This window comes from Lampris incognitus, chromosome 3 (genome assembly GCF_029633865.1).
Source record: "Lampris incognitus isolate fLamInc1 chromosome 3, fLamInc1.hap2, whole genome shotgun sequence".
Lineage (NCBI taxonomy): Eukaryota > Metazoa > Chordata > Actinopteri > Lampriformes > Lampridae > Lampris > Lampris incognitus.
This window is the reverse complement of record NC_079213.1, coordinates 106,954,792-106,973,685: the sequence shown is the minus strand read 5'-3', so window position 1 is coordinate 106,973,685 and position 18,894 is coordinate 106,954,792. Positions and strand designations below refer to the sequence as shown.

General features: G+C 43.1%; 1 protein-coding gene across 1 annotated transcript in view; it reads left to right on the top strand.

The window, feature by feature from the left end:
* Nucleotides 1-4,623: 4,623 nt before the first annotated feature.
* The window catches only part of ect2 (epithelial cell transforming 2), a 77,371-nt gene continuing 63,100 nt past the window's right edge, over nucleotides 4,624-18,894 (top strand). Inside the window, exons 1-4 of the mRNA XM_056277541.1 lie at nucleotides 4,624-4,735; nucleotides 6,096-6,255; nucleotides 9,771-9,850; nucleotides 18,448-18,630. Of these exons, the coding sequence (XP_056133516.1) occupies nucleotides 6,123-6,255; nucleotides 9,771-9,850; nucleotides 18,448-18,630 (396 nt within the window). The 5' untranslated portion in view covers nucleotides 4,624-4,735; nucleotides 6,096-6,122. The remainder of the gene's footprint in view (nucleotides 4,736-6,095; nucleotides 6,256-9,770; nucleotides 9,851-18,447; nucleotides 18,631-18,894) is intronic.

Sequence of the window (18,894 nt, the reverse complement as noted above, 5' to 3'; positions counted from 1 at the left end):
TTAAGTGGGTTTTTATTAAAGTTTTAGTATGTTTCTTGGTCACGTACTAAAAACCTGTGTTATGTGTTTACTGCTGCAATGTGTTCGAATTTGCGTCTTGTTTGAAGGATTATTGCTGGAAAATTTTGGCCCACCCATTTTCACTCAGGCCCACCTACAAAAATATTCCTGGTTACGCCACTGGCCCTGACACCATCCCCCGTGACTCCATCCACCAGCTCAAGACCATCAGCTCCTCCTCCCCTGCCTCAGCAGGGGCCTGAGCCTCTCCACAATTGCTCACCTTAGAGGCCCCCTCCTCGCCTACCGCAAGGAAGACTCTCCATCCTAAAGAGGGATGTTAACAGGCTGTTCAAGAGACAGAACTTCTTCAGCATCCTTCTCCCAATATACCCAGCATCTCTCCTCCACACATGTCCAAGCCATCTCAATCTTGCCTCTCTTGCTTTGTTTCTAAAACCGTCCAACCTGAGCGGTCCCTCTAATATACTCGTTCCTAATCCTGTCCTTCTTCGTCACTCCCGATGAAAATCTTAGCATCTTCAACTCTGCCACCTCCACCTCCAGCTCCGCCTCCTGTCTTCTCATCAGTGCCACTGTCTCCAAACCATATAACATAGCTGGTCTCACAACCATCTTGTAAACCTTCCCTTTAACTCTTGCTGGTACACTGCATGTCGAAACCATAAGATTACATAATATCAATTAAGAATCTGCGCAACTTACTGGACTGCTTACATTCCCATGTGAGTCAAAAATGAAATTCTCACCAATCATAATAGAATTTACCAGAAACATTCTCAGTTCATTAATACATCACAAATATCTCACAGTTAAGCACTCACTGATTCAACGGAAGCAAATATCACCAATAAATCCATTAAGATATTTGTTTTTACTCTTATCACAGCTGAATTATATACACTTGAACTAATACTAAGCTGTCTATGAAGAGGTTCATTATTGGCATTGTTCAAAGAAGGTTGACTCCCTTCATCTGGATACAACGTTTAGCGGCAGACGTGTTTCATCACTCAGCTAAGTGACATCTTCAGTCCAAACTGACTGCAGGTATCCCCACTCCTTATAAACCACACAGTACAAGCCGTTGCCCTTCTCCTCTCAGCTGCCAAAGCAGAAACCGGCGGTGATGCCGTATGTGGTGGGAGTGGCGGAAAAGCTGAGACGCATACTTTCCAGTTTTTCCGTTGCTTTCAAACCCCCAAAACACGCTGCGCCAGAAGTTGGTCCTCCCCGAGGATCGGGTCCCCCGGCAAAAACGGAGCAATATAGTGTACGCTGTTAAGTGCCGGGAGGATGGCTGTGACTTGTACACTGAGGAAACCAAACAGACGCTGGCCAAGAGGACGACACAACACAGAGGAGCCAACACGTCAGGCCAGGACTCCACAGACTACACCCACCTACAGGCCAGGGGCCACTCTTTCAAGGATGAGGATGTGCACATCCTTGATAGGGAGGAACGCTGGTTTGAACGGGGAGTCCAAGAGGCCATCTGCTGTTAAGAGGGAACGACCATCCCTGAACCGGGGGTGGGGGGGGGGGTAAGAGTACATCTGTCACCATCTTACAGTGCTGTGATTGCAACATTCCCTAGTGAATAGTACACATGGCCATTCAGTCGTTAGGCACTGTATTGTACTGCATTGTTTATAAGGGTGGGGATCCCTGCAGTCAGTTTAGACTGAAGATGTCACTTAGTTGAGTGATGACACGTATCTGTCAATAAACGCTGTATCCAGACGAACTGATTCAACCTTCTTTGACTTTCTTACCTGGATTATTGAGCGTGCATAAGGGGATGGCACCTTTATGGCCAACTGAGCCAACAGATTCTACTGAGAGGCACATTTCTTCGCTAAAGGAGCAGTTTTGATTAAGGTCTGTAACAGAATAAGATGTCACGTAAATTCTGATAAATTGTCTTGTATATTTGATTAACACTTCTGATGTCTTCCGTGTAAGAAACGGGGATTGTGTGGACTGAACTTAGCGGAGATAAAGTATTGACAAAACATTTGCATGTGGTCCCGGGGGCTTCGGAGAGATAAACTAGAGAAAGGCAAATGGAAACAGAAACAAAGAGAGAGAGAGAGAGAGAGATTGACGCAGCGATAATGTGTGATTGTGTCTGAGCTAAGGAGACGCACAGATGTGACAGGCATGCTAAAGGGGCCCAGAAAAGTTAAAGTAGAAGAATAGACAAAGTGCTGGAAGTCAATATCTCATCACTTTGTCCTCAAGCCTGACTGCCACTACCCTGCGGGCCAAGTGAATGTGTGTGTGTGTGTGTGTGTCTCTCTCTCTCTCCCCTGCCTCTATCTAATCCTGTTTTCAGTCCACATGGGTTCTCTGTGCTTATGTCTCTGTGTCTGAGAAGTCAGACGTGCTAATCCACGGCAGAAAGGTTGCTGTCTGCCCAGTAGAACTCCATCATCAATGTCTGCCCCTGGATAATACTTTTATTTAGAAACACGGGGGAACCAAAAGCTAGACCACCGAGCTCCAAGCTTTTTAGAAATGATGCTTAACTAATTTTTTTTTTTAAATGTTAGGGGGGAATGTGATCTTTCTCCTTCCTTTGAGGTGCAGTTCAGCCATGTCAAACACTCATCATTCATGGGAGGTGAGCCAATTTTTTTTTTAGACCGTGCTATACGACACTCTCTTGTGTTCCTTCAAGTTTTAAAACACTTTAATTTGTTAAAATTCGGCATGCTCAGCCAACTTCCAGAAAAGGCAAATCTACAAATGAAGGAACGCGCCTCTCTTGTTCCATCATTCGCTGTTATGTTATTGAGTGAAATGTGACAATTGCAACCTGAGTGGTGAATAAAGAACAGCTATTGCACCCGCCTGCCTATGCACGGTGTATGGACAGTGTCTAATTGTGAGTTTGGCACCTTATCTGAGCGTCTCCCTACCTATCGTATTGTGGTGTTTCTGCAGTATTTGCACCGATCTTTTTTTTATTATATATATATTTTTTTTATTGAACAAAACATATAAACAAGAAAATATTACATCACAATAGGACAAAAAGTAGTTACAAAAATATAAATTATTTCACAATTAAAATTTACATATCCAAAAAAAAAAGACAAAATAAAAAAGCTCGAGATACAGGATTTAAGTTAAATTGTATTCTTCACATAGTCTTCTGGTTTTGCTGGCTTTAGGATTCATACATTCTTTTAAAGATCCTAAATAGGATGAAAGAAGTGCTTTGAATACACTAACGTTTGGACGCTGGCGTGCAAATTTGGTACAATGAATGTGAAATTTAGCAAATATTAATAGAAGGTTGATAATATACATTTTTCTGAACTTATTTCCTCATGTTGTGACAGACCAAATAAAACATGTTGCATGTTCAGTTTACAAGAAGGGTCAATTGTGTTACTTATGAGATTATTTAGATCAATCCAAAAAACATGAGAGTAGGTACAATCCCAAAATAAATGACATATGGTTTCATCCACATTGCCACAAAAGGAACAGACTGTGTCAATATGAATCTTGTATTTTACAAGAAGGGACTTGACTGGATAACATCTGTGAAGCAGTTTAAATGTAACTTCTCGTACCTTATTTGTAATACGATATTTTCGTGATAAAATCCAAGCGTTCCTCCAATCTATGTCATTATAAATATTATTCCAGTAGAAAACGGCTGCAGGTTTAAAAACAATGTCTCTCTGAATAGTATTTTAGCGATTTCGGGGGACAACGCAACCACAGGAACTGCCGCGGCCGGGGCGCGAACCCGTATCGCCCGCACCGCAGGAGGCATCGCTAACCGCTAGACTAAAGGGTCAGACCCACGAGCCAGCGTGTCTTATGAATACACGTTACACTATTTCTAATGCATTGATTAGTGGCTTTATCACTTAATAAAGGACACAAGTTACCACTATATATGTCATCAGGAGTTAAACCTGAAATAGTACAACTTTTACCTCTAGGAGCAGACAACAATAACCTTCTAACTCCACCTGGTATTGCATCAAATACAATAGAATATTCTCTTGGTGTAACAGGGAAACCATATACAGAAAGGAATTCTTCATGAGTGAAAAGCTGACCATTGTCATTCAGTAATTGACTAACGAGTAAAACTTTACCATCAACCCATCTCTCAACACATAAAGATTTGTTCTTAAACCTAATATCAGCATCTGCGCCGATCTTGCGGCTGCTTCTCCGCGGCCCCGTCGTCACGTTTTTACAGTGCGCATCATAATTTGAACGCGCCGACCAATCGGCGACTCCGCTCGCGGAAGCCACGTGATTTCCCGCCGACCCCTTTCCAATCAGGACGCGGCTGCCGTCCGTGCCGTGCTTTTTGAATTCAGTCTCAACAGACGGCTGACGGTCTCCTCCGCACTTGCAATGAGCCAGCTGTAAACAAAGCGAATTAGCCGGATTTTGGGGGGGAAACGGCGTCGGTGTACCCGGATTAATGTCGGCATGTGTTGACATTAGGCCTTCATTTTTTTAGCAGATGTTTCTTTTTTAACGGGGTCGGGCGTGGACTTTCACAACCCCCCCAAGACTTTGGACCGAAGCTAAACTCCCGTTTGCGTCGCGGGCTGGGCGGATTAGCCCGTTGGCTAACGTCGCTAGCTAGCTGAGCGGCTCGTCGGAACTGGTTGACCAGCCGGTTCTTGCTCAGCTAGACTTCTTTGGTTCCCCCTATTAGCTGCGAGTGTCGGTGAGTCTGGTTGACTTATGTCCTTCTCATTTCGGGGTTGTTTCGCGACTGGAGACCGACCGACCGGTACCAAGCGGCCAGGCGTCGGAGCTGGCCGTCAAAACACACACACACACACGAGAATCGCTGAATCGCTTTATCCATGCTGGGCTGTCTTAACGATCAAAAACCGGGCTCTGAATCCAGTTTAGGAGGGGAAAAAACGACTGTTCTGTAGGAACACTTGGTAAAAATCATTATTCCGGTTTGTTTAAATCAGTGTTTCTCAACCGGGGGTCCGCGGACCCCTAGTGGTCCGTGGTGTGATTGCAAGGGGTCCGTGAAAATAAAATATCTTTAAAAAAAAGATCCTATGACATTTATAGAAATAGGATTATTTTACTCAAATGTGACTGAGAGCTTTACCTAAACTATAAAGGGTAACAGGACTTTTTTCTCTAATTACATCTGTTTCACAAGTGTAATCTATTGTATTTTAATAAGAGATCTCGCTCCCGTTTGCATTGTTAAAAGTTACTGCAAAAAAATTCTGTTGTTACATATATCTGAAAGTTACTGAATACATATTCTGTTTTGTTACATATATCTGAAAGTTACTGCATAAGAATTCTGTTTTGTTAACTATATCTAAGTTACAACTGAAAGCTCTTGTTTTTGCCTCAAAGAGTGAATAAATGCTATAATGCAATTTAAAATGCAGTTTCTACTGTTTCTATCAAATTGCAACCCCCCTCCCCCAAGATCGGGTGGAGGGGTCCTCAGGGTAGATCAAAAATACGCAGGGGGTCCAGGACCCCAAAAAGGTTGAGAACCACTGGTTTAAATAACGTGAGTTATTGTGAGGAAATGTGTTTTCCAGTTGTTCAGAATCAGTCTTGTTTTATTGCCGGGTAAATTTGCACCATCGCGGATGTAACTTGATTCATCGTTACCTTTTTAAAAGTTACACAACATTTGGGAACGTAATGATAATCTCGTGTCGTCTGATGTATTTTTTTGTGATTTGTTTAATATTTGATTTCTGGTAACGGGTCAGATTAATTTTTCAGTGGCACGAATATCCCCATTTGAAATCTGATAAAAGAGGACAGTCAGGTTTGCACGTTCTCTGGTGTTCCTAAACCTATCATCAAACTGTCGAGTTTGCCCAAAGTTGCTTTGGTTCATGAAAACGTAATTATGGTTTGCAAGATTTGGCAGTGTTTCCGTTTTATAATCTCATAGTCCAAGTATTTTTCTTGCCCCGTTTGGCGGTTGTCACCCCTTTCTTCCTGTGCTCTAAAGCTTTTTGTGCCTGTGTTTTGGCTTCCTTTGTTCTCACCCTGTGTTTATTCCCTCTAACTTTTGATTGTTTGGACAGTTCGCTGCCTCTTGGATCCATCCTGTCATGGCTGACAGCAGCATAGTGACTTTGGGGACAGCTCAGAGTATTTTGGTGGATTCATCGGTCTATGACTCGAAGATCGCTGAAACCACAAAGGACCATTTATTTCTGGGCCAGGCATCTGAAGACATGGAAGGTTAGCCTTCAAGGGTTGCTGTCTTTTCCTCTCCGCTCCCTATTCATTCCCCATCTATCCCAAATGGCCCTTTCTCCACATCTTGTCAGACATACCACAGATTATCTGATGACTGCTTTCCACCAGCCTAAGCAAAAAGGCATCTCAAACAAAGTTTAGACGTGGTGATACCACCACTAATGTGTTGTCTCTGTTTACCCTTCTCTGTTCCTTCTGTATGTCTATCTGTAGATACAGATACACGCAGATGTAGGCAGGCCTGTCGACAGAAATGGCTGGGCCCCTAAAAAGGTCCAGTGAATGGTGCCCCCCCCCCAATATGCTTTACTCATATCACCCCCACCCCAATAAAGTCTGCAATTTTCAGTCCAAGACCGACACCAATATCACTTTAAGCTCTGTCTGACAAGCGCTGTCTCTGATGCGCGTTCTTTCTGATATGCGTTCTCCCATGGTCAGCTGTCATGTATAATAGATGAGTACATGCATATTTATAATATAATCGAAATAACAACATTTCATACGATGGCCTATGTGTGCCGTGCATGTAAATGGGAAGTTAAATGAGCCCAAGTCCAACCCAAACCCGATCTATTCCACAAAAAAAGGGGCCTAGCCCGACCCAAACCGACTTAGTGTGTCAGGACCCATCAGGTTTGCAGAGCTCTAATCAACTGTTCCACAGTTGCTGGAATGGGCAACATGATCCAGAAAGGGCCAGTGTGGGTGAAGGTCTTTGTTCCAACTAAGCAGTTACACACCTGAGTCTACAAATCAAGGTCCTTAGCAAAGACTATTGGTTGACTAATGGAATCAAGTGTGTAACTGTTTGGTTGGATCAAGACTTGGTTGACTAATAGAATCAGGTGTGTAATAAAGACCTGCACTCACAGCGGCCCTTTCTGGATCGTGTTGCCCATCCCTGGTAGGGCTGCAACCACAAAGGTGTGGTCACCTCTGAGCTTAAAGTGGCATGTAACTGAGCTCAAATCTGTGTTTTGGGATACCCATACCCCAGGAAAACATATCAGTAACCACCCAGCCAATTCTGTATGATTAAAAATATTGCGGAGTATATAAAACAAAGCTTCAAAAACGTGTAAAAATCTGCAGCGTCCACTGGTTTCCGACTCTGGGGGCGTGGCACCAAAAGGAAGACGGCGACGTCACCAAGGAAGCTGGCCAAAAAATCAAGAAAGGAAAACGGGGAAAAATACCCAAAAACGGTCTAACTCCGCAAATCAGTTCTATGTATACATGGTTCAACACATTTTAACATGTCAACAGCAATACATCTCCCACATTTATAAAGTATTTTGAAGCAAATCTGTCAGTTTGGTTACCCTGCTCTTTAAGTTTAGACCGGGACAGCCAGGAGTCCCAAGTCAGCTGACCTGAGGGGCCTGGAAGTGGAATAGAGGGTTAAAAGGTCTGCAATATGGGAGGAGGCCAGCCCATTTAGGGCTTTATAAACAAACAGAAGAACCTTAAAATCAATTTTGAACCGCACAGGCAGCTAGTAGAGAGAAGCCAGTATGGTCCCTCTTCTAGGTACCTCTCAGGAGCCTGGTTGCAGCATTCTGGACCAGTGCAGGTGGGACAGGGACGACTGACTAATCCAAATATACATGGAGTTGCAGTAGTCCAAGTGGGAGGATATCAGTGTGTATGACTTTCTCGAGATCTTTAAAAGAGAGAAACAGCTTGATTTTTGCAATAGTATGAAGCTGGAGAATACTGGGTTTCACTACTGCATTAACTTGCTTGTAAAACTTGAAGGCGGAATCAAATATCACGCCAAGGTTTTTCACATGATGTTTGACAAGGGTGGACAGGTTGCCAAGACTGTTGGTAAACACTTTAACAGAGTCAGGGGGCCAAATAGGACAACTACATGTAAACGGATACCCTTTTCCCACTGGCCAAAAAAACCGCGAACATCCGCCTTTGGTGGTCAGTGTTACATTGACCAAAGGCGGGTGTTAGCAGGTTTTTTGGCCAGTGGGAAAAGGGTATAAGAGAGACTTACTCAGTAATGGGGGCTTCATAGGCACACACACACACACACACCGTAACATAGCTGTTTGACACACTTAAACACACCAAGATCAACAAAAGATCTGCTACGCTTAAACCACACATTTCTTAGTAGAAAATGCTATTTCTTACCTTTTGGCTTCATCTTTGCCTCTGATACAGCCATCCCTTGTCTTACTGGATGTAAAGTTCTTTATAATGTCTTTAAGTCCAATCTGTTTAGCCAGTTCACACTCAATGGCAGGTTAGGGTTTGCCATTATCATTGCATACATTTAGGATGAACATTGTTATTGCTGGGCCTCCATGCCTCAATGCATCCCCCCAGAGGCTGAGCCCAGACCCCCCCCTTTTTTTTTTGGGTGGCCCTGGATGTAGGTATGAAGAGAACAACACACCTGGGATACACAGCCTAATTTCCTGTTTATTTGGCCCCAGCCAAACCCCACATTTTTTATGAATGCTGTTGAAACATGTTTTGTGCTTTTGTTAGCCATTCTCAGGGCTAGGTGTCCATTCATCCATCTATTATCTTAACCGCTTATCCTGCTCTCAGGGTCGTGGGGATGCTGGAGCCCATTCCAAGCAGTCATTGGGTGGCAGGTGGGGAGACACCCTGGACAGGCCACCAGGCCATTACAGGGCCGAAGGGCTAGGTGTGATAAGTCTTAAACATTTGGATGTCTCTGCCATCAACAGACTGAAACATATTTTAAAACTTATTTTATAAGGTTAACATAATTGGTGGGTTACTGTGTTAAGGGTGCACAATATATCGGTCAGCTTATCGGTATCGGCCGGTAATTGCTTATGTTGTATGGTGAGTCTAAGAAACATAGTTGTATTGCAGTGAATCAAAAAATTTTGGTGTGGCTTATATATTAGCAAAAAAAAAAAGTTTTTTGCTCATATGCAGTGTATGTTTAGTTTGAAATCAACATTGATTACCTTGACAGGTAGTCTAATAGTCTTCATTATTCTCCACTAAAAAAAAACAAACAAAAAAACTGACAATTAAAAAGTTAACATGCCAATCAAAATTCAGAATTCTTTATCAACTCTGGCCAGCTGAGGGAACGATAGCTTCATGCCCCCTTTATTTGCCCTTGACCTCTTTACACTCACTCATGGCGTGACTCCATCCGAATATCTGTACTGCTCATTGTTCTAGCTACATTTCTATTTCTACCCTTTCAATCAGACGTACAGGTTTCTTGCTTTTACCCTAGGCGATCAGCAAAAAAAGTAAATTATCTTTTTTTTGTGTATGACCTGTTTTCAGCTTACGTTGGAAGATGACCTAAGTCACTTAGAGATGGCCTCTAGTCTTGATCAGTCTCTCTTTTTTTTTAATCTTAACCAGTTTATTTTTCTCTGATCTGTTTGTTACATGTGCTGTCGCTCGCTGTCTCTGTATGTCTCGCCTTCTCCTTGTGTGTGTCCTTCATGTTTCATTGCCTTTTTCTCTTGTTTTTGCAGATGTGCTACCCAGAGTGGAGACCAGAGTGGTGCTGGTGGGAAAAGCAGGCAAATATGGAGCACTGGTCAAAGCGCTACAGGTACGTCATTCCCCTCTAGAATGGTCTGCTTTTGAATCCTAAAACCTGAAATAAGTTGGCTTTTTTTGAGCGAAGCGTTCTTGTGGCTCTATCTCGACTGGAAAAAAGGGTGGGTTTCTCATTTAATGCCTCACATAAGTTCTGTAGTCAACACAGTATTAAAAGATTTGGGCATGTTGTTTCATGAAATAAAACTGACCAGTTAAAACCTTAATTTTATGAATTTTAAATCAGTTCTTTTATTTAATTTGTAGCTTTTATGAAGAGCAAGTTGCAAATTAAGATATGGCTACATTGATTGGGGATCGTGGAAAAATTGATGCAGGCATCAGTGTATCAGTAAAGCCAATATGACACTAGTATAGTTTATGTTTTAGTGACTAATAATGTCCATTGCTGCTCCTTTCGCATCGTGTGTTTCTGGTGTTTTCTCCAAAGGTCTCTCCTTCGATATGCTTGTTCCTCTCTACCTCTCGTCATGCAAACTCCCTTCCTGTGTTCATTTAAAACTGTGTTCCTCTCCCCAACTGGCAGTGTGCCATCGAACACGGACTTCGAGTGTGGGCTAAATTTGGTTTTATACAATGTCAGAATCCATCGGCTATCGTCTGATGACGATTTGGCCTCTAGTGACAATGGCTTTCGGTGTTGCTGCTGGCTTCCATTTCCTGTGAATACTTGCTCTTCCGTGGGCCTGTCATTGTTTACAGTCAGATTAGCTACTTGAGACGTGGGAATAGAGTTGGAGTTGAGAGGCGACGTCTACGACCAGATTGTTTCACAATTAGTTGACACGACTCGAACGTTTCCCCACACCTTGCAGAAACATCGATACTTTGTGTAGGTGTTTTAGGTCCAGACGACATTTCAGCCAACGCGTTCCACCGCTTTTGCTCCCCACATGGACTGTTTACTTGGATGCAACCAAAGCATGTTCCTGCAGAAACCGCCGCCTACTCAAACATGATTGGTCAATGCTACTTGGACTACAACGGAAACCAAAACGCTTCCAATACCAAAATCTTGTCCATTTTTATATATATATATATATATATACACACACACACACATACACACACACATACACACACTCTGATGAAACGAATACTGGTTTTGCCATCAATTACCATGGCAATGCGGCCCTAGATTTTGTTTGTACAAAAAAAGCTTTGTCCAGTAACCTGGAGCACTTTAATTTGAGTGAGAGAAGGTCCTGTAACCTGGTGCAATTTCGGAGAAAATGTGAACGTTATTCAATAGGCATTGTTTTATTATGAACATACAATTGAAATTTCCATTAAAAAAAGTTACAAAAAATGTTTGTGCATGCTGTCAGTTATAGATCTTGGGGGGGGGGGGGGGGACTGGTCAGACTTAAAAAAAAAAAAAAATCGGACATTGGAATCGGCCAAGAAAATTGCTCTCGGTGCAGCTCTAGTTTTGCTTCATCTGTGCGTTTTTGTTTTTATTGATATGAGAGAGATTCTGTTAATTGGGATTGGGGCTTATAATTGTCTTAGAAAAGTGCTATATATATAAAAGTTATTATTATTTTTATTATTATTGTAAGACAGATGGAAGACTGGATGAATATGTGATAATATGCAAACCTGCCAAACAGCAGTGAAATCTACAGGTAGCATGACTATTCACACAGACTCCTCATGGGAGGGTCATGGAGAACACAGGCAGTGCAAATCACAGAAATAAACAGTGGCATGTTCGAAAGGAATATTTAGAGTTGCACTGATTTTCATGTTTTACTACCGAAAAACGAGATTCCATACAGGATGTTAACACCACCCTTCACTCCTTCTCATCACTGGATTGAGAAGATGTATACCTATCAGGAATTCTTCTTGCAACCAGTCACAAAATGGAGCTGTTTGCACTAAAACGTTGCATCGTATTGAATCACAATATGTTGACTTGCATCCTATCGTACTGACAAAAGACTGAATCAAATCGTGTTGTGTCAATCTCTTGGCTGCTTAAAATGTGTCTGGACACATCGGGTTGTTGATCACATATCGAGATACAAATACAACATGTCTTTGACGGTGGGCTGCACATCCCTAAGAAGCATTGTTCACAGATGAGCCTAAAGTTGGCTTTTCACTCATATCAATATTTGTTTCAGAATATATAAACACTGATAATTTGAGAAGATTATATCGAAGAAATGAACATCCATCCATTTACGTTGACAACAGAATTTATTTATGAAAACTTCATTCATTTTGCCGTAGAGACAGAGCCATGGTGGAGCAAACTTTCAAGTCAGCCTTCAAAACAAACAACTCTGAACCACTTTTGGTCTCGATCATTTGTTGTGGGCCATTCATTGGTTTTCATTATCGCAGCACTCCACTGTGATGTGAGGTTGCTAATATCTGTCTTCTAAGAAAATATGCCCTTGGGTTTGAGAAGTTAGGTGATGAATATCAGACGCCAGACTGGACAAAAGTGAAGCGAAAATTGCAATAGGAAGTGAAAGTACGTGAGAGATGTTGAAGGACTGTTAAGCTGTGTGAGAGAAAATGAGTTACTGCATGAGAGAGGTTGAAGGACTGTTTAGTGTCCGACAGAAATGGCGTTACTGCGTGAGAGAGATGGAGTTTTTATTGTGTACGAGATAGTATGAGTTCCACGCGACAGAGACCGCTTTTTTCCAAAGCGACTTACACATTCAGTGTACAAACAAATACTCCTGTATCTTATACACATTTTATACAAAGGATAAGCATCTTCGGAAATGTGGTAGGCATATGTTCTCTTTATTTCTGATGAAGCAGAGACTGGTAAGAGTAAGCCCCGATGCTCTCAGATTTTAACTAACAAAATATGCTCTGAGTAAACCAAAACACAGTGTGAATTACTGCAAGTAGGCGTATGAGCAGCACTATTGCCCCCAGGAAAGTCTGGGCTTGATTCACAGATATTTCTGGATGCAGTTTGTAGATCAAATCATCTGCAATGTTATTATTGTATTCACCCTTCATAAAGTAAAACCCTCTTGCACAGTAACTTCGTTCCTTGCGCACGGTATGACCCAGTTTCTCTTGCGTACTAAACATTCGTGTAGTAACTCGGTCTCTCTCACACTAAATGGCATTTCAAGCTCTCTCATGCAGTAACTCGTGCGTGCATCCCAGTTTCCTCATGCAATTTTCGCTTGGCTTTTGTCCAGTTTGGCGTCTCATAAATGAAACGTGGCTAGCAAATGCTCAGTTTTGGTTGTGTAGTTTGTAGTTGGTCTCTCTCTGTTTCCAGTCTCTGCTGAGAGGCACTGTCTTGTTGTGATGGGTCTGCAACGACGTCATATAAAAGTTAATTCTAATACCTTTAGAAGTCATATTTCATTTTCGTATTTGGCGTAGGCCTGTACTTTGACGATCCGCATATTTGATTTGGCAGAGAAGGGACCGGCACTAAGAAGGCACAGGCTTGTGCATCCTCAGTGGCTGGTATTGTATGAGGAAGTCGGGAGTTGCAGAGAAGTATGTAGGAGTGGTGCAGGATATGTATGAGGGAAGTGTGACAATGGTGAGGTGTGCAGTTGGAATGACAGATGGGTTCAAGGTGGGGCTGGGATTACATCAAGGATTGGTTCTGGGCCCTTTCTTGTTTGCAATGGTGATGGACAGGTTGACAGACGAAATCAGGCAGGAGTCTCCGTGGACTATGATGTTTGCGGATGACATTGTGATGTGTAGTGAGAGTAGGGTGCAGGTTGAGGAGAGCCTGGAGAGGTGGAGGTATGCACTGGAGAGAAGAGGAATGAAAGTCAGTAGGAGCCAGATGGAATACATATGCGTGATGAGAGGGAGGACGGTGGAATGGTGAGGATGCACGGAGTAGAGGTGACGAAGGCGTATGAGTTTAAATACTTGGGGTCAACTGTCCAAAGTAATGGAGAATGCAGAAGAGAGGTGAAGAAGAGAGTGCAGGCAGGGTGGAGTGGGTGGAGAAGAGTGTCAGGAGTGATTTGCGACAGAAAGGTACCAGCAAGAGTCAAAGGGAAGGTTTACAAGATGGTTGTGAGACCAGCTATGTTATATGATCTGGAGACAGTGGCACTGATGAAAAGACAGGAGGCGGAGCTGGAGGTGGCAGAGTTGAAGATGCTAAGATTTTCATTGGGAGTGACGAAGAAGGACAGGATTAGGAACGAGTATATTAGAGGGGCAGCTCAGGTTGGATGGTTTGGAGACAAAGCGAGAGAGGCAAGATTGAGATGGCTTGGACATGTGTGGAGGAGAGATACTGGGTATATTGGCAGAAGGATGCTGAATATGGAGCTGCCAGGGAAGAGGAAAAGAGGAGGTTTATGGATGTGGTCAGAGAGGACATGCATATGGGTGGTGTAACAGAAGAAAATGCAGAGGACAGGAAGAGATGGAAACGGATGATCTGCTGTGGTGACCCCTAATGGGAGCAGCCGAAAGTAGTAGTAGCAGATTGTTGTATAAATGATTGTAAAGGCAACGGTGTAATGAGTATCATATTTCTTTTAATCTCCAACAAAGGTTTTTTTGGAGAGGTGATAAACGATCAGAAGTTTCAGGTGGGCAGCCGACAAGCCTCAGAGGGTTTCAGACTTTGTTGCGACTGTTGGTGACAAGTCGTTTAAAGTCTACTAGGCTTGATGTCAGACAGCTCCTCTCACCTATTGGTCTAGACTCATTCTGACCAATGTTGAGAGGCACAACCGAGGTAGACAGCTGTTCAGTCCAGGTCTAAGCAATTTGTCCCCAGATGCTTGCCCTCTTGCTCTCTTTTTGCTCTCCTTTGCTGTGACTTTGCTTTGCTTGAAAATACTTGTGAGAGAGCCAAGTGTCACAGCTCTATTCTAGTTCAATTTAATGGGCTTGGGGAGGGTGTGTGTGTGTGTGTGTGTGTGTAACAAGTACAACCTTTCTCCTTGAATAGGTGGAACAGAAAAGGTTTATGGTCTGCAGGTCAGACGTGTGTGTATATGTGTACATGTCGTGCACATGGGTAAGTATGTGTGTGAGGGGCGGCATCCTGTGCCTTTGGGGGGGGAGGGGCATGGCTGCAGGCTAAGTGCTGTGAGAATGACTTCTCTGGCGGGTCTCTTGAGCGTCCGTCAGCTCTGAAGGCTCCCGCCTAAATTGTTCATTTCTCCCTTCCAATCTACAGCACAGCCATATTCAAAGTCATCCACAGACAGCTCCATCAGAACGCTCCTGCTCGCCTGGCTGCCCAACCGCCCACTGCCATCACTCAGCCAAATCTTTGGGAAAAAGCCATTCTGTCCGTCTCCCCCCCCCCCCCACCAACCACTTTGAAGTGTTACATTAATTTTTACTGCAACTCTCCTCCATACCAGCACCGAATATTTGATATCACCAGCAGACCTCCTCACTGACACCCCTTAAAAAAGAAACAATACATGAGAGCTGTCTGTCCTGTCCTTTTTGTAATTTGATTTCCAGTTGAGCTGCTCCGGTTTTTTTGGTTTCTACAGGCCATCAAACTAATGGAGGTGCCCGTGGTAAAGATAAGAGGAGGGAAGCCCGGTGCTGAGGAGAAATTGATCATTAAATCTATAGTCAATATGGTACAGTACTTGTCTGTCCTCCTAACTGACTGACACAATTACTGGATGTTGGGGATGTGCTGCATGAGTCTTTCACAATGAGCACTCACTGTATGATGGGGCTTTGACTGGTGGCTAAATTACTTCACTTGATCGTACGTAATGCGTTTCCTGGTGTCCAGATTAATTCGCAATGGAAATTTGCACCCAAAAACCAATGCATAATAAACCCTGAAATAAGGTAAGAGCATTATGTAGCTGTAGTATTGAATTAGATTAGCTCATGCTAATTAGCAGATCATATCATAAAAGGTAGTGAAACTTGACTTTTACACTAGTTTGTATCGGTCATGTTCTTCAATCAATAAGGAAGCTTTGAAGGTACCTTACAAGCGTTGGTTTTTGCGTGTCACTAAAGTGATGTGTCTCTTTCTTAACAGTGAACTAATGTATGTGATTCTAATTTTGTGTGTTTGTGTGCGTGTACATGCGCTGCACCAGCACCGTTTCCAATCTGCTTCTTGTGATTTTTGTCTGTTGTCACCGGGCAGAGCTAATTTTCCCGAGGTAATTTGATTTATTAGCAGGTTTACAGGTCGCACAGACAGTTTCACCCCGTTATTGTGACAAGCCCCTGCTGTACGAAGCCCGGCCATTATAGTTTGTGATTTAATTTGTGCTCTCCTGTCATTGAAGTCACCTATTCAAACAACCCTGCAGTGATTCAGAGCAATTCTTTCCCTTATCTGAAAGGGCATTATAGATCATTTCATGAGCTTTGTCATTGCTGTGTGAGTTTGACATTGTACGAGTGTGTTTAAAGGGAAAGAGAAAATTATTGAGTCTGCTGTAGAAAGTGTGTGAGACTGATTGTACATTGCGGTGTGGAACTTTGTTTTTAATCACACATGCAGTGGCCTCTGCATTGTACGTTGTGTAACACAGACTATAGCAAATAAGCTCTTTGATCAACCTAATGTCCTGCAAAAAAAAGGTGCTAATTTCAACCGTGCTTAACATCAAGTTCATGACAGACTTTTGAAAAATTGACGCCTTAATCTATTTCACACATTCATTAGCATACAAAGTGTTTAAATTCTTCATACGATGTTGAAAATGAAAGAAAATGCCAACAACAAACAAGAAACGGTAACCGATCTTGTGCTGCAGTTCATCGGTGGCATGATGATTGTTGTGTGTTATATTTATAGAGCACATTAGTCAGTTTACAGGGTGTGTTTGCCACAACACATGTTTACTGTCCTTTATATTGGTAGAAGTAAAATTCCAGTTGGCATGGTGTCACCTTCTCTTGGACGTCTTTGTAATTGTCTGTGTGCGAGCAGGGGAGGAAGCTGTTACCTCGGCCTATGTGTCTCGTGTGTCTCACATGGGAGAAAATAGTTTCACATAAACTGTTGATAGAGCCAGCAGGCTGCTTTTAATATTAAAATCTATAGGTCCTAACAAGACTGGGTAATACTTACAAAATGAATACCTCTACTGATAATGTGACAATATTTTGGGGATGACTATTGATCCTTTCATAAAATATTTACACACAAGAAAATGTCGAGAAATGATCAACAGTAATGCGAATATGACGACCGAGCAGGTAGAGGCATTCACTGCTCATTTCACTCAGCTAAAACAGTTGAATAAGTAAAGAAAAAATTGAATCACTTTATTGCGCCCTTTTAAAGCCAGGGAAGTGCAACGACTAAGTAATATTCTCATAACCAAAATCCCAGATGATATCTTGTCTCATTGAGATTATATTGATGTGTCCCAGCTCCAGGTCCTGCCACTGCTAGTTGCAGTGCATTCATCAGCTAGCCATCAGCAATTTAAAATTCTCTAGCTTCAGAGATGTAGTTTAGTTGTTGATCATGTCCTTCCTGAGCAGCTGTTGTGCTATGGCTTTTTTTTCCTTTTTTTTTTATGGGGGGGTGGTGTCTTTCCAATTGTACTTGGCCAATTAGCCCACTCTTCCGAGCCATCCCGGTCGCTGCTCCACCCCCTCTGCCGATCAGGGCAGGGCTGCAGACTACCCACATGCCTCCTCCGATACATGTGGCGTCGCCAGCCACTTCTTTTCACCTGACAGTGAGGAGTTTCACCAGGGGGGTGCAGCGCGTGGGAGGATCACGCCCCCCCCCCCCCCCCCCCCCCCGAACAGGCCTCCTGACCGACCAGAGGAGGCGCTTGTGCAGCGACCAGGACACATACCCACATCCGGCTTCCCACCCGCAGACACAGCCAGTTGTGTCTGTAGGGACGCCTGACCAAGCTGGAGGGAACACGGGGATTCGAACCGGCGATCTCCGTGTTGGTAGGCAACGGTACAGACCACTACACTACCCGGACGCCCCCGTCCTATGGCTTTTAGATATTGCAGCAAAACGCATTAGATGTTCACCCTCTTTCAGATAAAATTCTCCGCCTTGAGCCTGCTGTTTTAGAGTGTAGAACAGGTCTCCTGTTATTGACCATTTCTGTACTGTTCTACCATACAGGCAGCATATACACAAGTTACTACACAATACATCTGTGCTAACACTGCCTGCTCTTGGCTGTATTTGGCGATACATGCCTGTCTTTTAGAGAGGCGGTTAAGCCCGATTATTTATAAGGTGACGGTTGACAATGTGACCAAATAACCTCATCAAATAACATGGTGTCATTTTAGCCACATAATAAAACATACAATACTTAAAATCAACAAAAAAGTATGGACAGTGTGACAATAATCCTCACTAATAATGCTAACAAGTGTTATTTCAGTCATCTCAATGCTAATACAGAAACCTGTCCCTGATGTCTGAGGTGGAGAATAGCAAACTAAAACGACTGCATGCTGAACCTGGGAACATCCACAGTCTTTGTCATCTGTGTGCATTTTACGTTGTTGCTTTTTCCTCCACTCTCCTTGGTTATTTATGAATGCGTGATGTTTGTGTGTGAGTGTGCACACATTTTTGCATCTGTTCTCATTGCTACTCTTTTGTTCCTCTGTGGTGTTATTGTTGTTCAGGACATCAACACCCCGTGCATAATGACAGACAGCATCCACGAGTTCGCGGATGGAGGGAACACGGACTTTGAGACTGTGTTTGTCCTCATGGACTTTGATTCTCCCGACTACAACTACCTCTACAAACAGGACAACCGCATCGTCGGGCCTCCCGTGGTGCTGCACTGTGCTGCCAAGGAGGAGGTTGGTCACGGATTCACGGGTCCCAGATTTTCTATCATGCAGGGATTCTTAAGCAACTGATCAGAGTCCAAAGCCGGTAACAAACCTATGGGTGCTTGTCATGGTGATGTGAACATTAGCCCAGATCCCTGGGAGAGGGAATAAAATGATATTTACTGGATTAAAAATGTTCAAACACCAGGAGTACAGCAGATATAGTATGTAATGAAAAGTATTCTTGCTAGGATTAATAGACCTATATGTTTATTACAATCTTAGAACAAC